General features: G+C 42.8%; 1 protein-coding gene across 1 annotated transcript in view; it reads right to left on the bottom strand.

Annotated features, from left to right (window-relative positions):
- LOC311141457 (actin filament-associated protein 1-like 2) overlaps window positions 1-23,602 on the bottom strand; it is a 118,132-nt gene extending 94,530 nt beyond the window's left edge. The window contains exon 1 of the mRNA XM_084176794.1: window positions 23,424-23,602. Coding sequence (XP_084032920.1) covers window positions 23,424-23,439 — 16 coding nt within the window. The 5' untranslated portion in view covers window positions 23,440-23,602. The remainder of the gene's footprint in view (window positions 1-23,423) is intronic.
- Between the last annotated feature and the right edge of the window lie 2,454 nt (window positions 23,603-26,056).

Here is a 26,056-nt window from a genome sequence, read left to right on the forward strand (position 1 = left end):
CGTTCATCCACCTCTGGCCTGCTGGCTCCCCTTCCTCTGCGGAAGCATAGTTCCCGCTCAGCCCAGTCAAAACTGTTCGCTGCTCTGGCACCCCAATGGTGGAACAAGCTCCCTCACGACGCCAGGACAGCGGAGTCACTCACCACCTTCCGGAGACATTTGAAACCCCACCTCTTTAAGGAATACCTGGGATAGGATAAAGTAATCCTTCTACCCCCCCCCCCCCCCCCCCCCCCCAAAAAAAAATTGTAAAGTGTTTATCCCACTGGCTATAGGGTAAATGCACCAATTTGTGAGTCGCTCTGGATAAGAGCGTCTGCTAAATGACGTAAATGTGTCCTTGAGCAAGGCACTTAACCCTAATTGCTCCTGTAAGCCGCTCTGGTTAAGAGCGTCTGCTAAATGACTAAAATGTAAAAATGTAAAAATGTACAAAAGACAAAATTCACAAATTCTACAGCACAATGGCAGAGTAATGTCTTAGGTGTAAAACTAACAATGACTCAATAATCCATGCCTTCTGGGAATGCTATAAAGTCCAAAAGTTATTTGATGATCAAATGTGGAGGTGGCTGTAATGAACTGTGTCTATAACAGGACAAAATTCCCTCCAACGGAAAATATCCATTGCCGACTAGGCATATGGAGCTGAAAGACAATTAGTTTGTTTAGGAATTTCATTTAGAATATATGCATATTATTCATGAATATTTAATTATTATCATGATGTCTATAAATTACTTGCTTGAATATTAATTGTTTATTGGTTTAAATACTTTTGACAAAATAAAAACTGCTTCCCTTTTTCGTCCCTTTTAGGACAATGGTTCCTCTAAAACTCCTGACTCCTGATGTCCATGTAATCTTATTCATTATGATCAAAAAGACAAAAGTGGTCCTAGATCGGCACTGAGCACTCATCCTTTGAGACGTTTTATGAATATGGACCTTGTAAAACCAAAACCACTGCGAACAGGGTAACGATTTTGTTTTTCAAATCCTTGCTTCTGTTACGTCAAGGTCTGAGCTTGTGAATGTGTGTACACAGAATGTGGCGTTCCACTAAATTCCATGTTTCCTGCTAATTTGGGAAACATCCTTTACTTGAGAAGGAGTGACTCCCTTAAAGAGGTTAGTGCTGATTCATGATTCCAATTAGAGAAGCAAAGCTGAACAAATTCATTTATATGGCATGCAACAAAATACCTTTCAGCACAAACGATGGTAGACATTCCATGGTGTGGCTTGTTAGTACACTTTATAGGGGCGGTTTCCAAGGCACATATTAAGCCTAGTCCTGGACTTAAGTTATTTAAATGGAGAATCCTAAATTGAAAATGCTTTTTTAGTCCAGGAACGGGCCCTTAGTATAGGCATACAGGCCCCGAATCCGACCCTTTCCCTTTTCATGCACCTTTCTCTCTACACGTATTCTGACCTTGAACTTAAGCATGAGAATAGCATGCTATTCACCCGCTCTTTGTTCGGGGGTGGAGATCTAAGAAATGAAGGTGTGGTGGAGCTGTGTCTACAGATAAACCGTATTCTGACCTTGACTTCATTCTCTACCTTTTACGCGCAAGGAATCCTATTTCCATGAATAAGGTTGAGCTCCCCTGCTGGTTCCAAGTGGAAATACCATTTATTTTTTCTGATAGAAATAACAGCATTCTCTATGCACTGTAATTTATGAATGGGTAAGAGCTATTGATAAGAGCTAGGTAAATGAGTAATCCGTTTGTAAATACACATAGCAATTGATTTAGATTATTTTTCCTTATGATCCCTGGAGACAAATGTGAAACCAGCCATATGAAAGCAAACTGAAAATCATATCAACAAAAAGAGAAAATGGTTCAGAATATTAGGGATCAATGAAAGAAAGCCATGTAAATGCATGCATATTCGTCTCCTTTTCAGCAACAATTAGTAGATTTTAAAAATACTCTGATCTTGTATATTATTTAGGGTTAGGAAAGTATTTATGAATAATAATTTTAAAAAACAGCTTGAAGAGCCACTAAATATATTGGTGAATAAAAAATACAGTGGTTTGATTCATCTGGAAAGTTGCCAAATTCAATTGTTCAATCCATGAAATATTGGAAGGTGAGAAAAGTGTACAAAAGGGGTTGAACAGTAGTCCTATAAATCTACCCTAATAATCCTCACTAATCATGGAACAGTGATGACAACGTCCAGTCGTCTTGAACCGTGCACAGGCTCCAGGTATAAACTGCTATGTATGGTCTGCGTTCCATAATGATTCAAATAGGCTACATGTCCCAAATGATTGGACAACTTGTAATACGTTAGCCTAATACGATCCACTATTGCTAGTGATCCTCAGGAACAACTACATGAAAGTGACAGAGGAAAGAAAGGTAAACTAACAATGTAATGGAATAATGCAAAATGTAAGGAAACTAACACTAAAGTGACAGTTATAAATGTATGTGGATATAACTAACTGTCACGATCGTCGGGAACAGAGGACCAAGGCGCAGCGTTGAAAGTGAACATGCTCTTTTATTAGTGATATACCGAACAAAAAACAACAAACGATAACGTGACGTCCACGGTCTAACACAAACCACACTGGAACAAGATCCCACAACCACTGTGGGAAAACAGCCTGTCTAAATGTGGTTCCCAATCAGAGACAACCAGCAACAGCTGACACTCGTTGCCTCTGATTGAGAACCACACTGGCCAACATAGAAATACTTAACCTAGAATGGAAAACACATGAAAACTAACACCCTGGCTCAACATACTAGAGTCCCCAGAGCCAGGGCGTGACAGTACCCCCCCCCCAAAGGCGCGGACTCCGACCGCGCCAACCAAACACCACAGGGGAGGGACCGGGTGGGCACTCCGCCTTGGCGGCGGATCCGGCTCCGGGCATGATCCCCACTCCCTCTCTAACCCCCCAAAGTACCCCTGGTCCGGTCTGGCCCTGCTGGCCGGAGCTGGACTGAACACTGGTGGAGCGGATTGCTCTAGCTCCGGCGTGGAGCAGCTGACCGGTACCGGACCAGGCACCGGTGGAACAGGCACGGGCTGTGCCGGACTGACGACGCACACCATTGGCTTGGTGTGGGGAGCAGGAACAGGCCGAGCCGGGCTGGCGACGTGCACCATAGGCTTGGTGCGGGGAGCAGGAGCGGGCCGGACCGGGCTGACGAAGCGCACCACTGATTGGTGCGGAGAGCAGGAATGGACCGGGCCGGGCTGGCGACGCGCACCACTGACTTGGTGCGGGGAGCAGGAACAGGCCAGGCCGGGCCGGGCTGGCGACGCGCACCATAGGCTTGGTGCGGGGAGCAGGAACAGGCCGGACCGGGCTGACGAAGCGCACCATAGGCTTGATGCGGGGAGCAGGAACAGGCCGGGCCGGGCTGGCGACGCGCACCATAGGCTTGGTGCGGGGAGCAGGAACAGGCCGGGCCGGGCTGGCGATGCGCACCATAGGCTTGGTGCGGGGAGCAGGAACAGGCCGGGCCGGGCTGGCGACGCGCACCATAGGCTTGGTGCGGGGAGCAGGAACAGGCCGGGCCGGGCTGACGACGCGCACCACAGGCTCGATGCGAGGAACAGGAACAGGCCGGGCCGGGCTGGCGACGCGCACCATAGGCTTTGTGCGGGGAGCATGAACATGCCAGGCCTGGCTGACGACACGCACCACAGGCTCGATGCGAGGAACAGGAACAGGCCGGACCGTACTGGGGACACACACCACTGGCCCTACGCAGGGATCAGGAACGGGCCGGACCGGACTGGTAACACACCCCAGTACCTCTCGCCGTGCCTCTACACTTTCCCTCTCCTCTGTGACCAGTGCCCCCCTTAACCTGGCGGCCTCCTCTGCAAACCCGCTGGACCGCTCCATCGCGGCCTCCTGCTGCCCCGTCGTCCACGGCGTGAGTCCCCCCCTAAAAAATGTCTGGGTGTCTCTCCTCCCCGTGGACCAAGCCTCCCTATCTCTCGCCAGACTCTTCCTCCACTGCTCCAAAGTCCAACCACTCTGCTCTTCATTTGGCTTGACCCAGTCGAGACTCTTCCTCCACTGCTCCCAAGTCCACCCTCTCTGCTCTTCACTAGGCTTGACCCAGTCGAGGTTGCCACGGAGATCCGCTAGCGATTCCCCTGGCGATGGCTCCTGGACACGCTGCTTGGTCCAGTTTTGGTGGGATCTTCTGTCACGATCGTCGGGAACAGAGGACCAATGCGCAGCGTTATTTGCGAACATATTTATTAAATCAAGATCACACGAACAAAAACAACAAAACGATAACGTGACGTCCTTGGCTCAAACACAACCTACTTGGAACAAGATCCCACAACCACTGTGGGAAAACAGCCTGTCTAAATGTGGTTCCCAATCAGAGACAACCAGCAACAGCTGACACTCGTTGCCTCTGATTGAGAACCACACTGGCCAACATAGAAATACTTAACCTAGAATGGAAAACACATGAAAACTCACACCCTGGCTCAACATACTAGAGTCCCCAGAGCCAGGGCGTGACACTAACGGTGACCACCGATAGTTGCTCATATTTAACGATACACATTGTTAAAACAAATACAGTGAAAAGTCCGACAGGTTACTCGACCTTATTCATCGTTTCATCGCGTGTAAAAGTGGTGGAATTATGAGGGAATTAAGTCAAGGTCAGAATACGGCGTATCTGTAGACACACCTCCGCCACACCTTCATTTCTTTAATCTCCACCCCAAACTAATAGCGGGTGAATAGCATGCTATTTTAAATGCTTAAGTTCAAGGTAAGAATACATGTAGAGAGAAAAGTGTACGAAAAGGGAATTACTTACCATTTACGCGTGCTTAACTCGGGTTGGAATCTCCCCCTAAGAGACTTACCTAAAAAGATTCACAGCTGTAATCGCTACCAAAGGTGTTTCTAATATGTACAGTGGCTTGCGAAAGTGTTCACCCCTCTTGGCATTTTTCCTATTTTGTTGCCTTACAACCTGAAATTTAAATAGATTTTTGGGGGGTATATATCTTTGATTTACACAATATGCCTACCACTTTGAAGATGCAAAATATTTTTTCTTGAGCATGCATAACTATTCATCCCCCCCTAAGTCAATACTTTGTAGAGCCACCTTTTGCAGCAGTTACAGCTGCAAGTGATCTTGGGGTATGTCTCTATAAGCATGGCACATCTAGCCACTGGGATTTTTGCCCATTCTTCAAGGCAAAACTGCTCCAGCTCCTTCAAGTTGGATGAATGGTTCAGCAATCTTTAAGTCATACCACAGATTCTCAATTGGATTGAGGTCTGGGCTTTGACTAGGCCATTCCAAGACATTTAAATGTTTCCCCTTAAACCACTCAAGTTTTGCTTTAACAGTATGCCTAGGGTCATTGTCCTGCTGGAAGGTGAACCTCTGTCCCAGTCTCAAATCTCTGGAAGACTGAAACAGGTTTCCCTCAAGAATTTCCCTGTATTTAGCGCCATCCATCATTCCTTCAATTCTGACCAGTTTCCCAGTCCCTGCCGATGAAAAACATCTCCACAGCATGATGCTGCCACCACCATGCTTTACTGTGGGATTGGTGTTCTCGGGGTGATATGAGAGGTGTTGGGTTTGCGCCAGACATAGCGTTTTCCTTGATGGCCAAAAAGCTCAATTTTAGTCTCATCTGACCAGAGTACCTTCTTCCATATGTTTGGGGAGTCTCCAACATGCCCTTTGGCGAACACCAAACGTGTTTGCTTATTTTTTTCTTTAAGCAATGGCTTTTTTCTGGGCACTCTTCCGTAAAGCCCAGCTCTGTGGAGTGTATGGCTTAAAGTGGTCCTATGGACAGATACCCCAATCTCCGCTGTGGAGCTTTGCAGCTCCTTCAGGGTTATCTTTGGTCTCTTTGTTGCCACTCTGATTAATGACCTCCTTGCCTGGTCTGTGAGTTTTGGTGGGCGGCCCTCTCTTGGCAGGTTTGTTGTGGTGCCATATTCTTTCCATTTTTTAATAATGGATTTAATGCTCTGTGGGATGTTCAAAGTTTCTGATCTTTTTTATAACCCAACCCTGATCTGTACTTCTCCAGAACTTTGTCCCTGACCAGTTTGGAGAGCTCCTTGGTCGTCATGGTGCCGCGTGCTTGGTGGTAACCCTTGCTTAGTGGTGTTGCAGACTCTGGGGCCTTTCAGAACAGGTGTATATATACTGAGATCATGTGACAGATCATGTGACACTTAGATTGTACACAGGTGGACTTTATTTAACTAATTATGTGACTTCTGAAGGTAATTGGTTGCACCAGATCTTTATTTATCTTTATTTAGGGGCTTCATAGCAAATGGGGTGAATACATATGCACGCACCACTTTTCCATTATTTACAGTGGGGAAAAAAAGTATTTAGTCAGCCACCAATTGTGCAAGTTCTCCCACTTAAAAAGATGAGAGAGGCCTGTAATTTTCATCATAGGTACACGTCAACTATGACAGACAAATTGAGAAAAAAAATTCCAGAAAATCCCATTGTAGGATTTTTAATGAATTTATTTGCAAATTATGGTGGAAAATAAGTATTTGGTCACCTACAAACAAGCAAGATTTCTGGCTCTCACAGACCTGTAACTTCTTCTTTAAGAGGCTCCTCTGTCCTCCACTCGTTACCTGTATTAATGGCACCTGTTTGAACTTGTTATCAGTATATAAGACACCTGTCCACAACCTCAAACAGTCACACTCCAAACTCCACAATGGCCAAGACCAAAGAGCTGTCAAAGGACACCAAAAACAAAATTGTAGACCTGCACCAGGCTGGGAAGACTGAATCTGCAATAGGTAAGCAGCTTGGTTTGAAGAAATCAACTGTGGGAGCAATTATTAGGAAATGGAAGACATACAAGACCACTGATAATCTATCTCGATCTGGGGCTCCACGCAAGATCTCACCCCGTGGGGTCAAAATGATCACAAGAACGGTGAGCAAAAATCCCAGAACCACACGGGGGGACCTAGTGAATGACCTGCAGAGAGCTGGGACCAAAGTAACAAAGCCTACCATCAGTAACACACTACGCCGCCAGGGACTCAAATCCTGCAGTGCGAGACGTGTCCCCCTGCTTAAGCCAGTACATGTCCAGGCCCGTCTGAAGTGCATTTGGATGATCCAGAAGAGGATTGGGAGAATGTCATAAAGTCAGATGAAACCAAAATATAACTTTTAGGTAAAAACTCAACTCGTCATGTTTGGAGGACAAAGAATGCTGAGTTGCATCCAAAGAACACCATACCTACTGTGAAGCATGGGGTTGGAAACATCATGCTTTGGGGCTGTTTTTCTGCAAAGGGACCAGGACGACTAATCCGTGTAAAGGAAAGAATGAATGGGGCCATGTATCGTGAGATTTTGAGTGAAATCCTCCTTCCATCAGCAAGGGCATTGAAGATGAAACGTGGCTGGGTCTTTCAGCATGACAATGATCCCAAACACACCGCCCGGGCAACGAAGGAGTGGCTTCGTAAGAAGCATTTCAAGGTCCTGGAGTGGCCTAGCCAGTCTCCAGATCTCAACCCCATAGAAAATCTTTGGAGGGAGTTGAAAGTCTGTGTTGCCCAGTGACAGCCCCAAAACATCACTGCTCTAGAGGAGATCTGCATGGAGGAATGGGCCAAAATACCAGCAACAGTGTGTGAAAACCTTGTGAAGACTTACAGAAAACGTTTGACCTGTGTCATTGCCAACAAAGGGTATAAAACAAAGTTTTGAGAAACTTTTGTTATTGACCAAATACTTATTTTCCACCATCATATGCCAATAAATTCATAAAAAATCCTACAATGTGATTTTCTGGAATTTTTTTTCTCATTTTGTCTGTCATAGTTGACGTGTATCTATGATGAAAATTACAGGCCTCTCTCATCTTTTTAAGTGGGAGAACTTGCACAATTGGTGGCTGACTAAATACTTTTTTTCCCCACTGTATTTTTTAGAATTTTTTGAAACAAGTTATTTTTTTCATTTCACTTCACCAATTTTGACTATTTTGTGTATGTCCATTACATGAAATCCAAATAAAAATCAATTTAAATTACAGGTTGTAATGCAACAAAATAGGAAAAACGCCAAGGGGGATGAATACTTTTGCAAGGCACTGTATGTGACTATGTGATGATACTGTATGTGTGATGATGACAACGTATTATTATGAAGAAAAGAATCAAAGGGAATGGAGCAATTCTTCTGTTCTAGCCCAACAGTGAGGGCCCAGTTCTGCCGCCACAGTACACAGAGCTGCAGCCTGCAGTATGTGGGCGCTGCAATCAGAGGCCCTTTGTGCTGCAGTAGTCTCATTATCTCTCTACATGTTTACAAAAAGAGAAAATTACGTGAGGGGTTCGGGCCTTTCTACTCTCTACTGCCACTGAAACATGGACCACATAAAACAAGTCCCTTGTTATGATGTCCTCAATAGTCTTTAAATGGCTTCATGAAAAGGATGCCTTAGTGCCTGGGCGGCATTGAGTATTAGTCTTGAATGAAGCCGTCTCACTCATGAGCTCAGTTGTTTTTGATTCATAATTCATGCATCACTCCAGGCAGGCACACAGTGAAAAAACAAAGTCAAAGAGTTCTTCTCATAGTGGGAATTACATAGAGACCAAATACATGCAGGGCAATCAGCATTTTTCACAATGTCCACCAACTATGTCACTCTCTCTTTAACTCCTCTATGTGTTTGTCTTCCTGTAGGAATCAATGCTTTACAATGCTGCTTTGTTTCATGATGTCCCCCACCTTTGCCAGCAGCTCTTTGGTCAAAAAACATAGTTCTTTCACATACAAGGTCACGTGCACAGTCAAAATTATTATCGAGAAAACATACATTCATAATCTAGTAATAGTCTTAATTGCCAGCAGAGAAATGACCCTTCAAGGTGGTATTACTACTAACCCTCTGAGATAAAGGGATTCTATTGTTACCTCACTGGTGTGAACTACACATAGTGACCTTCAGACAAGACAGATTTGACAAGAAAGCGCTAAAAACCAAGTCGCTAAACAAATACTGTCTGTTAACCTGGTGGCAATGTTTAGCTGGTAGGGCAAACAAAGAATAAAGATGTACTGTGTGACAGCCTCTGGCTCATTTGGAGCTGATCCTACTATAGTATCTAGGCAGCAGGCTCTGTGGGCCATGGCTACGTCCCAAATGGCACCATATTCCCTATATAGTGCAGTACTTTTGACCAGGGCCCATAGGGCAGGTCTCCCTAATGACGTCTTCTCATATACCCTCCGCGCCTGCGGTTCTTACCTCATAGCCTAAACTTTCTATCACCGCAGTACCCTACCCTATGTAAAGGAATAGAAGGGTGATTACTTTGAGTCTTTGCATGGAGACTAAGGGGATCACAGAGATATACACTGAGTATACAAAACATTAATACAATTGCTCTTTACATGACATAGACTGAGCAGGTGAATCCAAGTGAAAGCTATGATCCCTTATTGATATCACTTGGGGCTTGCAATTGCGTCACAAATCACCTAGCAACCGCACCAAGAGCCATGTTGGAAGACCAAACTCAGTCTGTTGAAAGTTATCCAATCGTCCACATGGCTGGCTGCGTTTTGCTACCACTGGAAACTTCGGGAAGATTGACCATTATTTCGTTTTTTCTAAAGACCTAGAAAATGGAGGCGAGAACCTATTCAAGTAAGTAAATATATGTTGAAAGTTATCAAAAACTATGTATTATTAGCTAGCTTGCTACATAAACTTAATGAGCAGTCTAACTCAAATGAGCTGCTAACGTAATGTTCGCTAGATAGCTAACTTTACATACTGTATAGCTCACCAGCTTGCTAACTTCATATTAGCTAGTTAGCTAACTTGATGTATTTATCATTGTAACTCCAAATGCATTTGTAGCTAGGTAGCTAGGTAGCTAACAGCCATGGAAGAGGGTGAAATGATTAGCTAGCACTTCCAGCTGTCAGAGAAGGGAGAGTAGGCTACCCTGGATAGGGCTGGTATCTTTGTGGGAGGACATTATGAAACTATTCTCTAGTTCCAGTCCCTAGCAAGAGAAACTGAGGACAGAGAGATATAGCAACATAACATTCAGGGCTGTCTAAAGTATAATGCAGCCTGTTTCTTTGTGATGTTTTCTGTCCTCATATTCAGAGTACTGTGAAACCCTGTCTGCAGATGAAGAGGTCCCAATGAATGTCCCAAGAGAATAAGGGTACATCCTTGTATACCATGGATGTTAGCACATTTTGTGAACGGAACTACAGTTTAAAAGTCACACAATGTATAAACCTATTACAACTGGAGCAGGCCAACCCTGCTGGGTGTGCAGGCTTCTGTTCCAGCCCAGCACTAACACACCTGATTCAATGTAGCAAACCTAATTAGTTAATAATCAAGTGTTCTATTGCTGTGCTGGAACAGAAGTCTTCTCACCTAGTAGATCAGGGATCAGTGGAGCGAGGGAGGCCACCTCTGGTATTGACTTTACTTTTCTTTTTAACCTGAAATTATGTTTTAGTATTAACAGCCTCCTTGTTCCTAAATTGCCATATGGATGATGTGACGCAATTGTGGCACCTCCGGAGGCACGCAGAGGCCAAATTGAGCTCTGTACTGCATCGCCTTGCACCTCTCAAATTTTGTAACAATACGGAGGGCTCCGTATAGCTCCGCAGTGACATGATTGGTTGAAGGTAGGTGAGGGTGGGAGGTCCTGTATAAACACAAACTCACTTCCTTGACAACTTCCTTCACAACAGCTCTGCGCTGCTCCGCGAAACGCAAGAAGTATGAATGCCCTGACTTCTGCAGAGGCAGTATCACCATAAATGCTGCACGGCCAATGCAGACGTTGGATTGACCATGCAGCCTTATGGGCATTTTTTATGTTTTATTTATTTAACCTTTATTTAACTAGGCAAGTCAGTTAAGAACAAATTCTTATTTACAATGACGGCCTACCAAAAGGCAAAAGGCCTCCTACGGGGGCTGGGTTAAAGAAATAAAAAAATATAGGACAAAACACACATCACGACAAGAGAGACACCACAACAATACATAAAGAGAGACCTAAGACAACAACATAGCATAGTAGCAACACATGACACAGCATGGTAGCAACATGACAACAACATGGTAGCAACACAACATGGCAGCAGCACAACATGGTAGCAGCATAACATGCTACAAACACCATTGGTCACAGACAACAGCACAAAGGGCGAGAAGGTAAAGACAACAATACATCACGCGAAGCAGCCACAACTGTCAGTAAGAGTGTCCATGATTGTGTCAGGGTGTCAGTGTGATGCGGTAGGACGAAGTCAGGCGCAGGACACAGAGCTAATCGAAAACTTACTTTACTCGTAGGTAACGTCAAATAACATAACCTCCACGCAGGGAGGAAACAAACCCGCTCACCAGACGACAACCAAACATGAACAAACACGCACAACATACAGTGGAAGCCAAAGGGTTAAATAGGGCAGTGATCAATGATAATGGGAAACAGGTGTGAACAATGAAGACAAGACAAGTAGAACACAGAAACATAGATTGGTAGCAGCTAGTACTCCGGTGTCGACGAATGCCGAAGCCTGCCCGAGCAAGGAGGAGGAGCAGCCTCGGCTGAATCCGTGACAGATTGAGTCTTTGAATGAAGAGATGGAGATAAAACTGTCCAGTTTAAGTGTTTTTTGCAGCTCGTTCCAGTCGCTAGCTGCAGCAAACTGAAAAGAGGAGCGACCCAGGGATGTGTGTGTTTTGGGGACCTTTAACAGAATGTGACTGGCAGAACGGGTGTTGTATGTGGAGGATGAGGGCTGCAGTAGGTATCTCAGATAGGAGGGAGTGAGGCCTAAGAGGGTTTTATAAATAAGCATCAACCAGTGGGTCTTGCGACGGGTATACAGAGATTACCAGTTTACAGAGGAGTATAGAGTGCAGTGATGTGTCCTATAAGGAGCATTGGTGGCAAATCTGATGGCCGAATGGTAAAGAACATCTAGCCGCTCGAGAGCACCCTTACCTGCCGATCTATAAAGGGGTGCATTTGCATTTGCAATGCACCCCTTGACATTGTGCATCTGAAGGAGAGAATAGCTTAACTCACACACTGTTTACATATTGTTCAGCTATATGTTCTCAATTTAAAAACGATACCAGTAGACAATGTATATGAGGCTAATCATTATGCTAGATTTTGTACATGCCTTGTGCTGACATGCCATTTTTTGGTGCAAATCCAACCCTTGTAATCTAGGTGGTGAAATGTCTGAAAGCAGGAGATGGGATCCTTAGCTTAAAAGATACAACTACTACTACCAAGTTCAATGCCAGATACTTTTATCCAAGAAGGTCTGAGTGGCACTTGGAGGTGCCACTGTGATAATGAAGATGGTTTGCGTAAGACTACCACAACAATTACATTGTCTATGCTAAATGTGTTTAAATTGTGAAGAAAGAAAATTGTTGGGCTATAAGAAAGACATTTTATTCAATGAGGCAAAGCAGAGATGACAAAATACTTTTCATTTCACCCATACAACAATATAGCCTATTATTAAAGTACAGTATGTTTACAATATCATAAACAATAGTATTTTAAACATCCTAAATTACATTTGATATATTAATACGGTTTAAGGGTGCACTTTTGTCATGACGACAAGGTGAAGGTTCTCTACTCAGATTGACCAAAGCACAGCACACTGTTTAACAACCATCTCGTATAACTGAGGGATGTCTCCTTTCATATCTGGAAATAGACAAATAGTAGAAGTAGAAACTGAAACTGCTGCAGCGTTGCTCATCTTCACAGTGGGAATCCAGTCTACATGGGTGTCTTGATAGAGGTCAACTGGTGAACCTACAGTAGTAAATAAACAAATGAAAAGCACACCTGATGTTAGAATATCACTACTTCAGGTCACCTATACCAGTTTCTTGGGTCAATAATGTCCTCCAGGCTATATGGACGTCATATTGTACAATTTGTGTCTCCCCTTTTCATGGTCATGGCTAGCCTTTTCAAATACCTCTAACGGTTGCCCCAGTGTGAGTTTTTTGATGCGCGTGATGTCAGAATGCTCTCACTGTTCCAAAATGTGATTTTTACGCAATAGGACAGTTAACCCGTACTGCCCTCAAACCAAGACACACGCTGCCTGCTAATTATCTATAAGCTATATTTCAACTTGTCAATTTGAAATGATTTTCTAGCAAGTTTTATATTCTAATAACAGTTTGAATTGAGGTGTGTTCCGCCTCCTCATTAATTCACATAGAAGTAGCCCATTTCAGTGTTGTGGACAATTTATGTTTGAGGCTTTGCTGAACCAGACAAACTTCTCTCTTCCATGAGAGCCCAAGCACCTCCCCAGTGTTTCCCCAGATCAAGTATGCAGACATTTGCGCAGTCTAGCACAAACTTTTTCCACCTGTCACATTTTCTGGCTGGCGCTCGCATTGCCTTCATTGTTGTTTTCCTTACAAATAATAACTTTGGACATGTGTAGAGTTCCTATCAAAGTAAGTGCCTTATTTTCTGTATATATCGTGTTGTCGTTTCTACTGTAGCATACCGTATGTATGGAGCATCATGTATTTACTATTTTATTCACACGTTTTCAAGTACTGGCGACAAGTAATGCATTCCAGTTCTTGCATAGATTGTAATGGACACATAACCCTTTTTTGAAAGTTGTACTGATTATGATGAGCTAATGCTAAGCTATTTGCCAGCTATGTGTGGCTCCATGTTTGTTGACATTATAAAATGCATTCTGGGTGTCACGTAAACACCTGTCAGACCAAATATGTTATAACAAACTACCTATCGTCGGATTACTTTCAATTTTTAGAAAGTGTTTTACTCAATTATTTCGATCAATGGTGAGCTCTCCCATGATGTGATGAATTGTAAATAGTAATTTCTATTAGCTAATTCATATTATGGTTTCTGTCACCCAAGGGTTAGATAAATATCACTGCTTGTGTTAAGTCAATCTTTCCTATGGGCTAGAACTAATGTAGCCTACATTTTCCGGTTTGGATGATTGTGTTATGCTGACGCCACTTCTGTGAATGTTTGAACATTGCATCCAAAAATAAACTGGTCATATACAGGACATAACGTTGTAAGGACTGTGTTTGTGCAAAATGTTTCTGTGAAAGAAAACAGTGTTGCCAGCTCAAACACTGACTGTTGCATCAATCGAAATTGGACGTTATAAATAATCTTTCTAATCACACCGGTTTGAGCGTATGCTGCAGGGACCACTGTAGAATTATCACACCCATGTGTTGGTATGCTTCAAAGGGCTAGAAGAGACCCAACTTTTGTCAAATTAACGTAATATTTCACATTTCGTAGCAGATTAGGATAATTTAGGCAGCAGGATAGGAGAATTAGGTTAAGGTTAGGAAAAAGGTTAGAATTAGCCAGGAACCCTTTTTCATAGGCCTAGATTACATGGTTGCGATCAAGACATGGTCGTTTTTATTGATCTGTTGTCAGTGTCAGTAGAGTAGGCCTAGGCTACCATCGTATTAAAAAAGATTCTGCTAATTTCTCCAGTCATATATAGTGTAGTACAATTGCATGAAATGTTTATCAAAGGCCACAAAGGAAACATCTCTGATGTAGCCTATAAACCTATGCCACTACGCGCTTATTAAAAGCCAAATTATCACTATCCAATCAACTCATAACATTAGGAATAGTAGGCCTACATTTGTCTGCAAATGCGAGGATAAAGGTATGCAATCCTTTCTTATAAAGGTGTATTTCTATCGTGAAAAATAGCTTCCCCAAAACTTTAAACTCACACGACACATGCTAATTGCTAGACTACAAGCTATCTAGCTAGCTAAGTTTGGCTAACTTAGTGTTGTTGTTAACACCTGGTTAGCATAACAGCTAAACTAAACAAAATCGATCAGACTTAACTTACCAGTGATGAAATGATCGTAGCAGACCCATTACTGACTGCTGTCTGGGTTCAGGTCTTGATGGGCAAAAGGTTTCTTCGCTTTTCTGACAGTTCTTGAGTCTTATCTTGGTGTCACCAATGGTGTTTCATGATTGCGGGGAATCTGTAAACATATTTTTTTCCTGTCGTCTTTCCTGCCTTCTTAGAGCAGCCAAATACTCTACAGAAAATGACCATGGTGATGAATCAACTAGTTTTAGGCACTGTTATCATGTAGTTTGGGGGTAGCCACTCGGCTGTTGATGTCAGAAGAATTAATGCGGTGGTCTTCCAACATGGCCGCCAGGAGGCGTCGTACATCAACTGCAAGCCCTCTATATTAGGAAGGTGTTCCTAATGTTTGGTATACTCAGTGTATAAAGTAAATATATGTCTCTGTCTGGGTGATCATATTGACCCTTACAAAAAAATAATAATTGCAGTTTCATGTGAAATAAAAAAATAATAATAGCTGTTTTCACCTGTTAAGCTTAAATTTCACACATTAAACCATATTTACACATGTATTAAAATGTCGACACCATCTTTTCACCACGGTTTCACGTTAAAAACTTTTGTGAAAATCAATCACGTGAAAATCTAATTTGCAGGTTCACACGTAAGAAAACTCCACATGAAAATCGCACTTTCACATACAGTGCATTCGGAAAGTTTGTAGACTTTTTCCACATTTTGTTACATTACAGCCTTATTTTAAAATGGATTAAATTGTTTTTTTCCCTCATCAATCTACACACAATACCTCATAATGACAAAGCAAAAACTGTTTTTTAGAAAAAACGGAAATATTACATTTACATAAGTATTCAGACCCTTTACTCAGTACTTTGTTGAAGCACCTTCGGCAACGATTTCAGCCTCGATTCTTCTTGGGTATGACGGTACAAGCTTGGCACACCTGTATTTGGGGAGTTTCTACCATTCTTCTCTGCAGATCCTCTCAATCTCTGTCAGGTTGGATGGGGAGCGTCGCTGCACAGCTATTGATGTTCAATTGGGTTCAAGTCTGGGCTCTGGCTTGGCCACTCAAGGACATTCAGAGACTTGTCCCGAAGCCAATCCTGCGTTGTCTTGGCTGTTTAGGGTCATTGACCTGTTGGAAGGTGAACGTTCGCCCGCAGTCTGAGATCCTGAGCGCTCTGGAGCAGGTTTTCATCAAGGATCTCTCTGTACTTTGCGCCGTTCATCTTTCCATCGATCCTGACTAGTCTCCCAGACCCTGCCGCTAAAAAACATCCCCTAAGCATGATGCTTCCACCACCATGCTTCACCGTAGGGATGGTGGCAGGTTTCCTTCAGACGTGATGCTTGGCATTCAGGCCAAATAATTCCATCTTGGTTTCATCAGACCAGAGAATCTTGTTTCTCACGGTCTGAGAGTCCTTTAGGTGCCTTTTGGCAAACTCCAAGCGGGCTGTCATGTGCCTTTTACTAAGGCCTGATTGGTGGAGTGCTGCAGAGATGGTTGTCCTTCTGAAAGGTTCTCCCATCTCCACAAAGAAACTCTGGAGCTCTGTCAGAGTGACCATCGGGTTCTTGGTCACCTCCCTGACCAAGGCCCTTCTCCCCCGATTGCTCAGTTTAGCCGGGCAGCCAGCTCTAGGAAGAGTCTTGGTGGTTCCAAACTTCTTCCATTTAAGAATGATGGAGGCCACTGTGTTCTTGGGGACCATCAATGCTGCAGAAATGTTTTGGTACCCTTCCCCAGATCTGTGCCTCCACACAATCCTGTCTCGGAGCTCTAAGGACAATTCCTTCGACCTCATGGCTTGGTTTTTAACAATCTGTTAAAAAATTTAACAATCTGTTTTCGCTTTGTCATTATGGGGTATTGTGTGTAGATTGATGAGGTCAAAAAACACCCTAAGCACACAGCCAATGAATGTCCTTGAGTGCCTTCCTTCTTTTCACTCTGTCATTTAGGTTGTATTGGGGAGTAACTACAATGTTGTAGTTTTCTTCTATCGCAGCCATTAAACTCTGGAACTGTTTTAAAGTCACCATTGGCTTTAAATTTTATCAATTTTAAATTCAGGCTGTAACATAACAACATGTGGAAAAAGTCAAGGGGTGTGAATACTTTCTGAAGGCACTGTATGTGAAAAACTTCCACATGATTGTTTTTCACATGTAAACATGCAATTTCACAAGTGAAATTGAGATTTTCACATGTTAAAGTTTTTCACATGAAACTGCTAATTGGATTTTTACTTGTGATTGTTTTTCACTTGTGAACTTGTAATTCCACATGTGAAAGTGAAAAACTAATTTGCAGTTTCACATGTAAGAAAACTATGGAATTGCAAGTTTACATGTGAAATAATGTTATTCTCCTCACATGTGAAAATATGGTGTTAACATGTTGCAGTAGCAATGTTTCCACCGGGGGAATTAGAGTAACCACATCTAAAAAGATGCAGGACATTTGCGGAACAATGGACAGAATCAAAAATGTTGGGCCAGGTTAATGGATCACTTTCAAATGGCGATATTCTTTAAGAATATAACGTATTTTGCCTCATGAGCTTAGTTCAACTGTCGTACCCCATCACAACCCAAAATATAAGCTTGTTTTACTCCAATGTTTTTAAACAAATTAAATGTAAACAGCCTAAAAATATAGTTAAAACTATAATTTTGATATCATGGATGGTCAGTACTTGCATCCATAGCGTAGTCTATGGATTTGCGAGTGGTTGCATTTCTCCACCCCCATCCCTCAGCTTTTGACTATAACTGTTGCGGGGAGTACACTTTGTTAATGTTTCAATGAAGGATTGCCTCTTTAACATTTACATTTACATTTAAGTCAATTAGCAGACGCTCTTATCCAGAGAGACTTACAAATTGGTGCATTCAACTTAGGATAGCCAGTGGGACAACCACCCCCTTTTTCTTTTTTTTTTCTTCTTTTTTTTATGGGGGGGTGGGGGAGGGGGGGTAGAAGGATTACTGTTATACTATTCCAGGTATTCCTTAAAGAGGTAGGGTTTCAAGTGTCTCCAGAAGGTGGTCAGTGACTCCGCTGTCCTGGCGTCATGGGGGAGCTTGTTCCACCATTGGGGTGCCAGAGCAGCGAATAGCTTTGACTGGGCTGAGCAGGAACTGTGCTTCCGTAGAGGTAGGGGGGCTAGCAGGCCAGAGGTGGATGAACGTAGTGCCCTCGTTTGGGTGTAGGGTCTGATCAGAGCCTGAAGGTAAGGAGGTGCCGTTCCCCTCACAGCTCCGTAATAGTGTTATTATATGGTGCAATCCTCTCTCTTGGGAGTGAGTTACTCTTGTTCCATTAATATCAAGAAAAACTTCTGAAGTCGAGAACAAAATTCTTAGTATTTCAAACAAAAATGAATGATATTGAAAGCAAAACAAAATATTTTAACGAAATCATTTCTAAATGTAGCTAGGTTTCCATCCAATTTGCGACAGTTTTTCATACAAATATTCTAAAATCTGCATAAAACAATATGCACATTATCCTACCAGAGATGTTTCCATCTGTGCGTCATGATATATTTAAAAATAACTTTTTCCGTTTCCACAGCCATTTCTCGCATAATAAATGTTACCAACACAAAAAGATCCCACCATGTCGATAGAACAAATTGTCTGTAGGCATTTATAAAATTGTACCGGCATTTCATGTTTCCAACAGCCCATCGTGACTTTATTCAAGTGTCAGGTAATTCATCCACATGAAATGGTTGGATGGAAACGTGGTTAGTGAGAAAAAATTAATTGTAAATGGATGCAAAAAAATTGTTTGCAGAGCCAGGTTCCAGTCAAAAGTTTGGACACACCTACTCATTCAAGGGTTTGTCTTTATTTTTACTATTTTCTACATTGTAGAATAATAGTGAAGACATCAAAACTATGAAATAACACATATGGAATCATGTAGTAACCAAAAAAGTGTTAAACAAATCAAAATATATTTTATATTTCAGATTCTTCAAAGTAGCCACCCTTTGCCTTGATGACGGCTTTGCACACTCTTGGCATTCTCTCAACCAGCTTCACCTGGAATGCTTTTCCAACAGTCTTGAAGGAGTTCCCACATATGCTGAGCACTTGTTGGCTGCTTTTCCTTCACTCTGCCGTCCGACTCATCCCAAACCATCTCAATTGGGTTGAGGTCGGGGGATTGTGGAGGCCAGGTCATCTGATGTAGCACTCCATCACTCTCCTTCTTGGTAAAGGCCCTTACACAGCCTGGAGGTGTGTTGGGTCATTGTCCTGTTGAAAAACAAATGATATTCCCACTAAGCCCAAACCACATGGGATGGTGTATCGCTGCAGAATGCTCTGGTAGCAATGCTGGTTAAGTGAATTCTAAATAAATCACAGACAGTGTCACCAGCAAAGCACCCCCACACCATAACACCGCCTCCTCCATGCTTTACGGTGGGAACTACACATGCAGAGATCATCCGTTCACCCACACCGCGTCTCACAAAGACATGGCGGTTGGAAAACAAAAATCTCCAATTTGGACTCCAGACCAAAGGACAAATTTCCACCGGTCTAATGTCCATTGCTCGTGTTTCTTGGCTCAAGCAGATCTCTTCTTCTTATTGGGGTCCTTTAGTAGTGGTTTCTTTGCAGCAATTCGACCATGAAGGCCTGATTCACACAGTCCCCTCTGAACAGTTGATGTTGAGATGTGTCTATGACTTGAACTCTGTGAAGCATTTATTTGGGCTGCCATTTCTGAGGCTGGTAACTCTAATTAACTTATCCTCTGCAGCAGAGGTAACTCTGGGTCTTCCATTCCTGTAGTGGTCCTCATGAGAGCCAGTTTCATCATAGCGATGGTTTTTGCTACTGCACTTGAAGAAACTGCGGATTTTAGAATATTTGCATGAAAATATGTCGCCAATTGGATGGTAACCAGCTAGTGAAACACGATTAAATAAAACGCCTCTCTCTTTCCTGCAATTTTCCCTATCTTTGGTTATGTTAACCTGGCCTTTGCGTTCCCTGCCTTTTTTCCGGTTGCACGTTTTGGCACATTCATTCCAGCAACATAGCACCCTGCATCCCACTGTTGGTTTGCCTCTGAAGCTAAGCAGCGTTGCTCCTGGTCGGTCCCTGGATGGGAGACCAGATGTAGCTGGAAGTGGTGGAAAATAAAAGTGTGGGGAAAAAAATTATGTGGGAAAAAAATACATCTTCACTAGAGGGAAAAACACATATGAAACTACACACGTCTGACACGTGTCCGAAAACCACGTTATTTTCAAATGTGATGTTTTTTTGTAAGGGGAAACCTGGGCCAGTATTCATAAAGTATCTGAGTAGGAGTGCTGATCTAGAATCAGGTCCCCCTTGTCCATGTAATCGTATATATATTATGATCTAAAAGGCAAAACTGTTCCTAGATCAGCACTCCTACTTCATAAATACGGGCCCTGAAGGATTGTTCACCGAAACCATCCCAGAGGTGTACAAGGCTTGAGGAAAACCTATTCCCATTTGCATTGGGTGGCATTGAGATCACTGGCCCTGTTGTTTCTGGTCTTCAAAGTAGGTGACCATTCATTTCAAACTACACAGAGAGACCATTGACAGAATATGCTAAATCAGTTGACTTTGAAGTTCATTATACAGAAGTCACGTTTTCAAGTGGGAGCTTTTCAACTATATATTAACAAAACTAATGCTGCTTTAATTCAGTAGCATTTTCCACATTTAAAAATGCTTGAGACACCCACTGTAAAATAAGGGGCTAAAGCAGTGGTAGTCACTAATATTTCTGGGGGAACCACTTTTGTAAAACAAAATCACTGGGCGAGCCGCCATACCCATCAACGAACGGGGGTTGGTTCAGATGTGATATTAAATGGGTTTATACATTATATTTAAGATTCTATTAACATGGACCATCAAGCTGTTTGATTCTCTGATTCTCTATTTTAGGACACTTGGGGGTATCAGAAACAAATGTGTAATATAATTTGATGAATCTTTAGAATCTGACCTTATCGCCATTATCTCAATAAAGGTTATAGCACAAAATATGTCAAATCAGGTAATGACTCATTTCTGTCTGAAGGAAGTTTGCTTTGGAGTGATTGAAATACACCAGAAAGGTATTGGAAAGTTCAGAAAAACGTCAGGGATGATCATCAAACAATCTTATGTATGATTGTTTGTGGAGAATCAGTTCACATCCCTCAGTTATTCTGTGCAGATTCACCACTCTCCCTTCTACCGAGTCCTGCACAGCTTGTGTCGTAGGTGGAAACAGAAGACACGTACGTCTTCCTGAGAGTGCTAGCTTTCAGGGATGTGGTCATAGTTGCTAATAGCTCCAAAAATTCCAAATCCAGAGCCAAATTCGTAAGAAGGAAATGATTTCTCGATGCGCCAGAAGCGCTAGAATCCGCTTTTCCCGCTCCGTTTGTCCCAGCCGCTAATAAGGTTACTCCATGGTTACTCACATTACCACAGTTCTATGAACTAAGCGGCACATTCAGCTGACTGAGGAAAACACAACACATTATTTTTTATTATTGCCGCGAGCTGCCAATCAAGTCACCGAGCGACACGCAATGACCATGCCTGGGCTAAAGCTATGGTTGGATATTTAATGTGTTGCTGATGTAAAGCTATCAAAAGTCTTCACTGGTGACAGAAGAGTTCCTGCTGTGTTGTGCCTCTAAATGAGGGACTCTGTAATGGGGTCGTTGGAGTGGAGTGGGTTGTGTGTGTGTGTGTGGTGTGTGTATGTATGTACATGCGTGTGCATGCAGGCTCTTAGAAGCGGCAAGATGGTGAAAAGTAGATGTGTCTTAATGAGGAATGTCGATCTCCTAAATTAAAGAGGTCTCTATCCTACCATCAACACAACATCCTGTTCCTGGGCTGCTATGGGCTTGGCACTGCAGCCTTTGAAGTTGCTGTGTGTTTGCCACACAAATATGTACACATGATCAAAACCGAGATCAGCAATATACACAATCTGTGGCTCTGGGGCAATGACTGACAGACTTTCAGTTTAGGCATGATGGCTTTAAGCTGTACACTATTGCCAACCTTAAGAACAATTCACTCAAGCTGTGTGAACGTTGTATTTCATGGGTAAAGTCTATTTCTGGTCAAGACTGAAGAAAGGCTGAAGTGTTTAATGCCACCCAAAACGAAATTTGTGTGTGTGTGTGTGTGTGTGTGTGTATGTGTTTGTGTGTGTGTGTGTGCGAGAGAGAGAGGGACAGAGAGAAACGGAAAGACAGAGAGAAGACAGAATGTGAGTGGGGTCTTGCAGCTTGTCTGTTTTGTGTGGAGAGCCTGGTCTTGTTTTCCTTTTCATCCAGTTGTGACCAGATAATGACAGCAATGGGGTAGAAGGAAAGCGTGAAGAGAAAAAGCTGCTCTGATAGCATTTGGTGAGCAATGAAAGAGATGCAGGCCATGTGCCTGGTCAGGATGTAATATTATCCATGATGTAATTTTGTTTCCAAACAGGGTGAGTTTTGGGGCACTGAAAGCTAAAGAAAAAGTATGTTAATACAAGCGAAAACAAGTTGCTTCAGTGCTTCTCGGGAACTCCTTGAGAATTGAAATGGGCCAGATTTTACCCTTAAAATAAACAATCCTACTGGTGGTTGTCTCTGGAGATTTCGTAGTTGCGGGGAAAACAGAGGAGGGTATTTCCGATTGCTTTTCTTCTGCTATTACATACATTCCATGATAGTAACCACTGAGTCACAAAAGCTCACTGAAAAACACGATGGATTCAGTGGCACTCATGGGAGCTCTTTTTTTGGACTTCCTTGGCGTCAATCAAACTTCCTGCATTAGCCAATGAGTGAAGTGGCACTAAAGTCCAAATAGCTAAATTCATGGATGATTATTAACTGTTGGCCTAATTAAACGGGCAGGTGGTGCGCACTGATGTTAAACAGGAAGAAGAGCGGAGCTCTACTATCACATTTCTCTTTGCTACATTTTGTAGCATTGCGGCTGCACTGTTGCGCGCAACGAAAATGCCACAACCTGTAAAAAATCTCTATCCATTTATGTAATATCTTAGTAATAGTCTATGTATGGATGTACGTGATATGTCAATAATAGGTAATAAATAGGCTAGTACCCTGCATTATATCCCAATTAGTTAGATTACATGAATACCTAATGGTTATGCATATAATAAATAAGTAATAGCCCCTAAGTCATGTCAGGTAGGCTAGATGTTGATAAAATGAATAAAGCTTGTAGAGAATTTACTACAACCTTTAAGCCTCATAAAATTAAGTATGCCGTGTGACGTTTCCTGGTAGCCTACTTAACAAAAACAAATCGGAGCAACGAATGACCATGGTTAGGCATAGCTGAAACATAATTTTGCTTGAAAGTAGCCTAGCCTTGTTACGTCCCCTTGCATCCCACTGATGTTCAACTTACCTTTTTGTTTGTCCATCCCTGGAAATGCTCAAAGCGTCCCTGAGAAGTTTTCCCCCGATATCATAGCTGTGTCCAATATGAGCCACAGTTCTCTCCGACGACAATATCTTAGCTTGAGATTCTATAGCTTGAGGTGATGAGACAAGGCTAGTCAACAGTGAAACTCTTGTCAGCTCAACTCGTCGCCCAGCAAGAACCATGAGAAAAGTAACTCCCCTTCTCACTATTGCAAGAATCTACATAAAGCGACCACTAGGGGCGCGGGGACCACTGGGGAGGTGGTGTGTGTATGTGTGTGTGTATGTGTGCTCGGGCGTCATGCACCACCAAAATCTGAGGGGCCATAAAGTACGTGAGGATGGCTGGGTGATGATCTCCTGAAGTTGGAGAATTTAGCATTTTTCAAACATCTGAAATAGCTTTTCCCTGCAATCTAGAGTGATAATCATTATGCTTAATTCTACGTAAAAATATATTTATTGTTCTACATTTCTAAGCATTCCTCTTGAGCTGTCTGTATCCTCCTGACTTGTGCTTCTCTGCATCTCTGCTAAAATCTGGGTAAAAGATTGAAAGGAAGGTTAGGCTTATTCAGTACATCTAGTTGTTGCTTGCTTTTCTAAAGTCTACCAATTTTGCCAGCAGGTATGCCAGCTAAAATAGTTAGACATGCTATCTACTCTAACTTTATTGATAGCCTGGAATGGCTTATTGGTACCTAGTTATGAGGTTGGGAGATTGGGATCCTATCTGGGCTAGCTAAAGCCAACTTCATAAAATATATAGGTGGCTAGTGGTATTACAGAGAAACAACAACAAAAAATGTAACAAATGACAAATCTGAGGGGGCAATTGCCCCTGTGCTCCCTATGGGCATGACGCCTCTGTGTGTGCGTGTGTTAAGTAAAGCTAAAGGGATAGTTCATCCAAATTACAAAATGTCATATTGGTTTCCTTACCTTGTACGCATTCTATGGACAAGGTATGACAGCAATCCTTGCTTTGGTTTTGTTTACCTGTTTACCTGGCCGCTGTTCTCTGTTTTTTTTGTGTGTGCATTTGTGGCACAAATCCAATGCAAGTCAATGGGAACAACATAAGCATCTTCACACTTCATTTCCAAATCATCACTAAGTAACTTAATTGAGTTACAAAATCATTTAATTTTATACTTTAGGATGATTTGGACATGAAATGTGAAAATGCTAATATTGTTTCCATTGACTGCCATTGGATACAGCGAGGGAAAAAAGTATTTGATCCCCTGCTGATTTTGTACGTTTGCCCACTGACAAAGAAATGATCAGTCTATAATTTTAATGGTAGGTTTATTTGAACAGTGAGAGACCGAATAACAACAAAAAAATCCAGAAAAACGCATGTCAAAAATGTTATAAATTGATTTGCATTTTAATGAGGTAAATAAGTATTTGACCCCCTCTCAATCAGAAAGATTTCTGGCTCCCAGGTGTCTTTTATACAGGTAACGAGCTGAGATTAGGAGCACACTCTTAAAGGGAGTGCTCTTAATCTCAGCTTGTTACCTGTATAAAAGACACCTGTCCATAGAAGCAATCAACAATCAGATTCCAAACTCTCCACCATGGCCAAGACCAAAGAGCTCTCCAAGGATGTCAGGGACAAGATTGTAGACCTACACAAGGCTGGAATGGGCTACAAGACCATCGCCAAGCAGCTTGGTGAGGTGACAACAGTTGGTGCGATTATTCGCAAATGGAAGAAACACAAAATAACTGTCAATCTCCCTCGAGTTCCAATGATCATGAGAACGGTGAGGAATCAGCCCAGAACTACATGGGAGGATCTTGTCAATGATCTCAAGGCAGCTGGGACCATAGTCACCAAGAAAACAATTGGTAACACACTACGCCGTGAAGGACTGAAATCCTGCAGCGCCCGCAAGGTCCCCCTGCTCAAGAAACCCATATACAGGGCCGTCTGAAGTTTGCCAAAGAACATCTGAATGATTCAGAGGAGAACTGGGTGAATGTGTTGTGGTCAGATGAGACCAAAATCGAGCTCTTTGGCATCAACTCAACTCGCCGTGTTTGGAGGGGGAGGAATGCTGCCTATGACCCCAAGAACACCATCCCCACCGTCAAACACGGAGGTGGAAACATTATGCGTTGGGGGTGTTTTTCTGCTAAGGGGACAGGACAACTTCACTGCATCAAAGGGACGATGGACGGGGCCATGTACCGTCAAATCTTGGGTGAGAACCTCCTTCCCTCAGCCAGGGCATTGAAAATGGGTCGTGGATGGGTATTCCAGCATGACAATGACCCAAAACACACGGCCAAGGCAACAAAGGAGTGGCTCAAGAAGAAGCACATTAAGGTCCTGGAGTGGCCTAGCCAGTCTCCAGACCTTAAACCCATAGAAAATCTGTGGAGGGAGCTGAAGGTTCGAGTTGCCAAACGTCAGCCTCGAAACGTTAATGACTTGGAGAAGATCTGCAAAGAGGAGTGGAACAAAATCCCTCCTGAGATGTGTGCAAACCTGGTGGCCAACTACAAGAAATGTCTGACCTCTGTGATTGCCAACAAGGGTTTTGCCACCAAGTACTAAGTCATGTTTTGCAGAGGGGTCAAATACTTATTTCCCTCATTAAA

Source organism: Coregonus lavaretus, assembly GCF_964263955.1.
Source record: "Coregonus lavaretus genome assembly, chromosome: 14".
NCBI lineage: Eukaryota > Metazoa > Chordata > Actinopteri > Salmoniformes > Salmonidae > Coregonus > Coregonus lavaretus.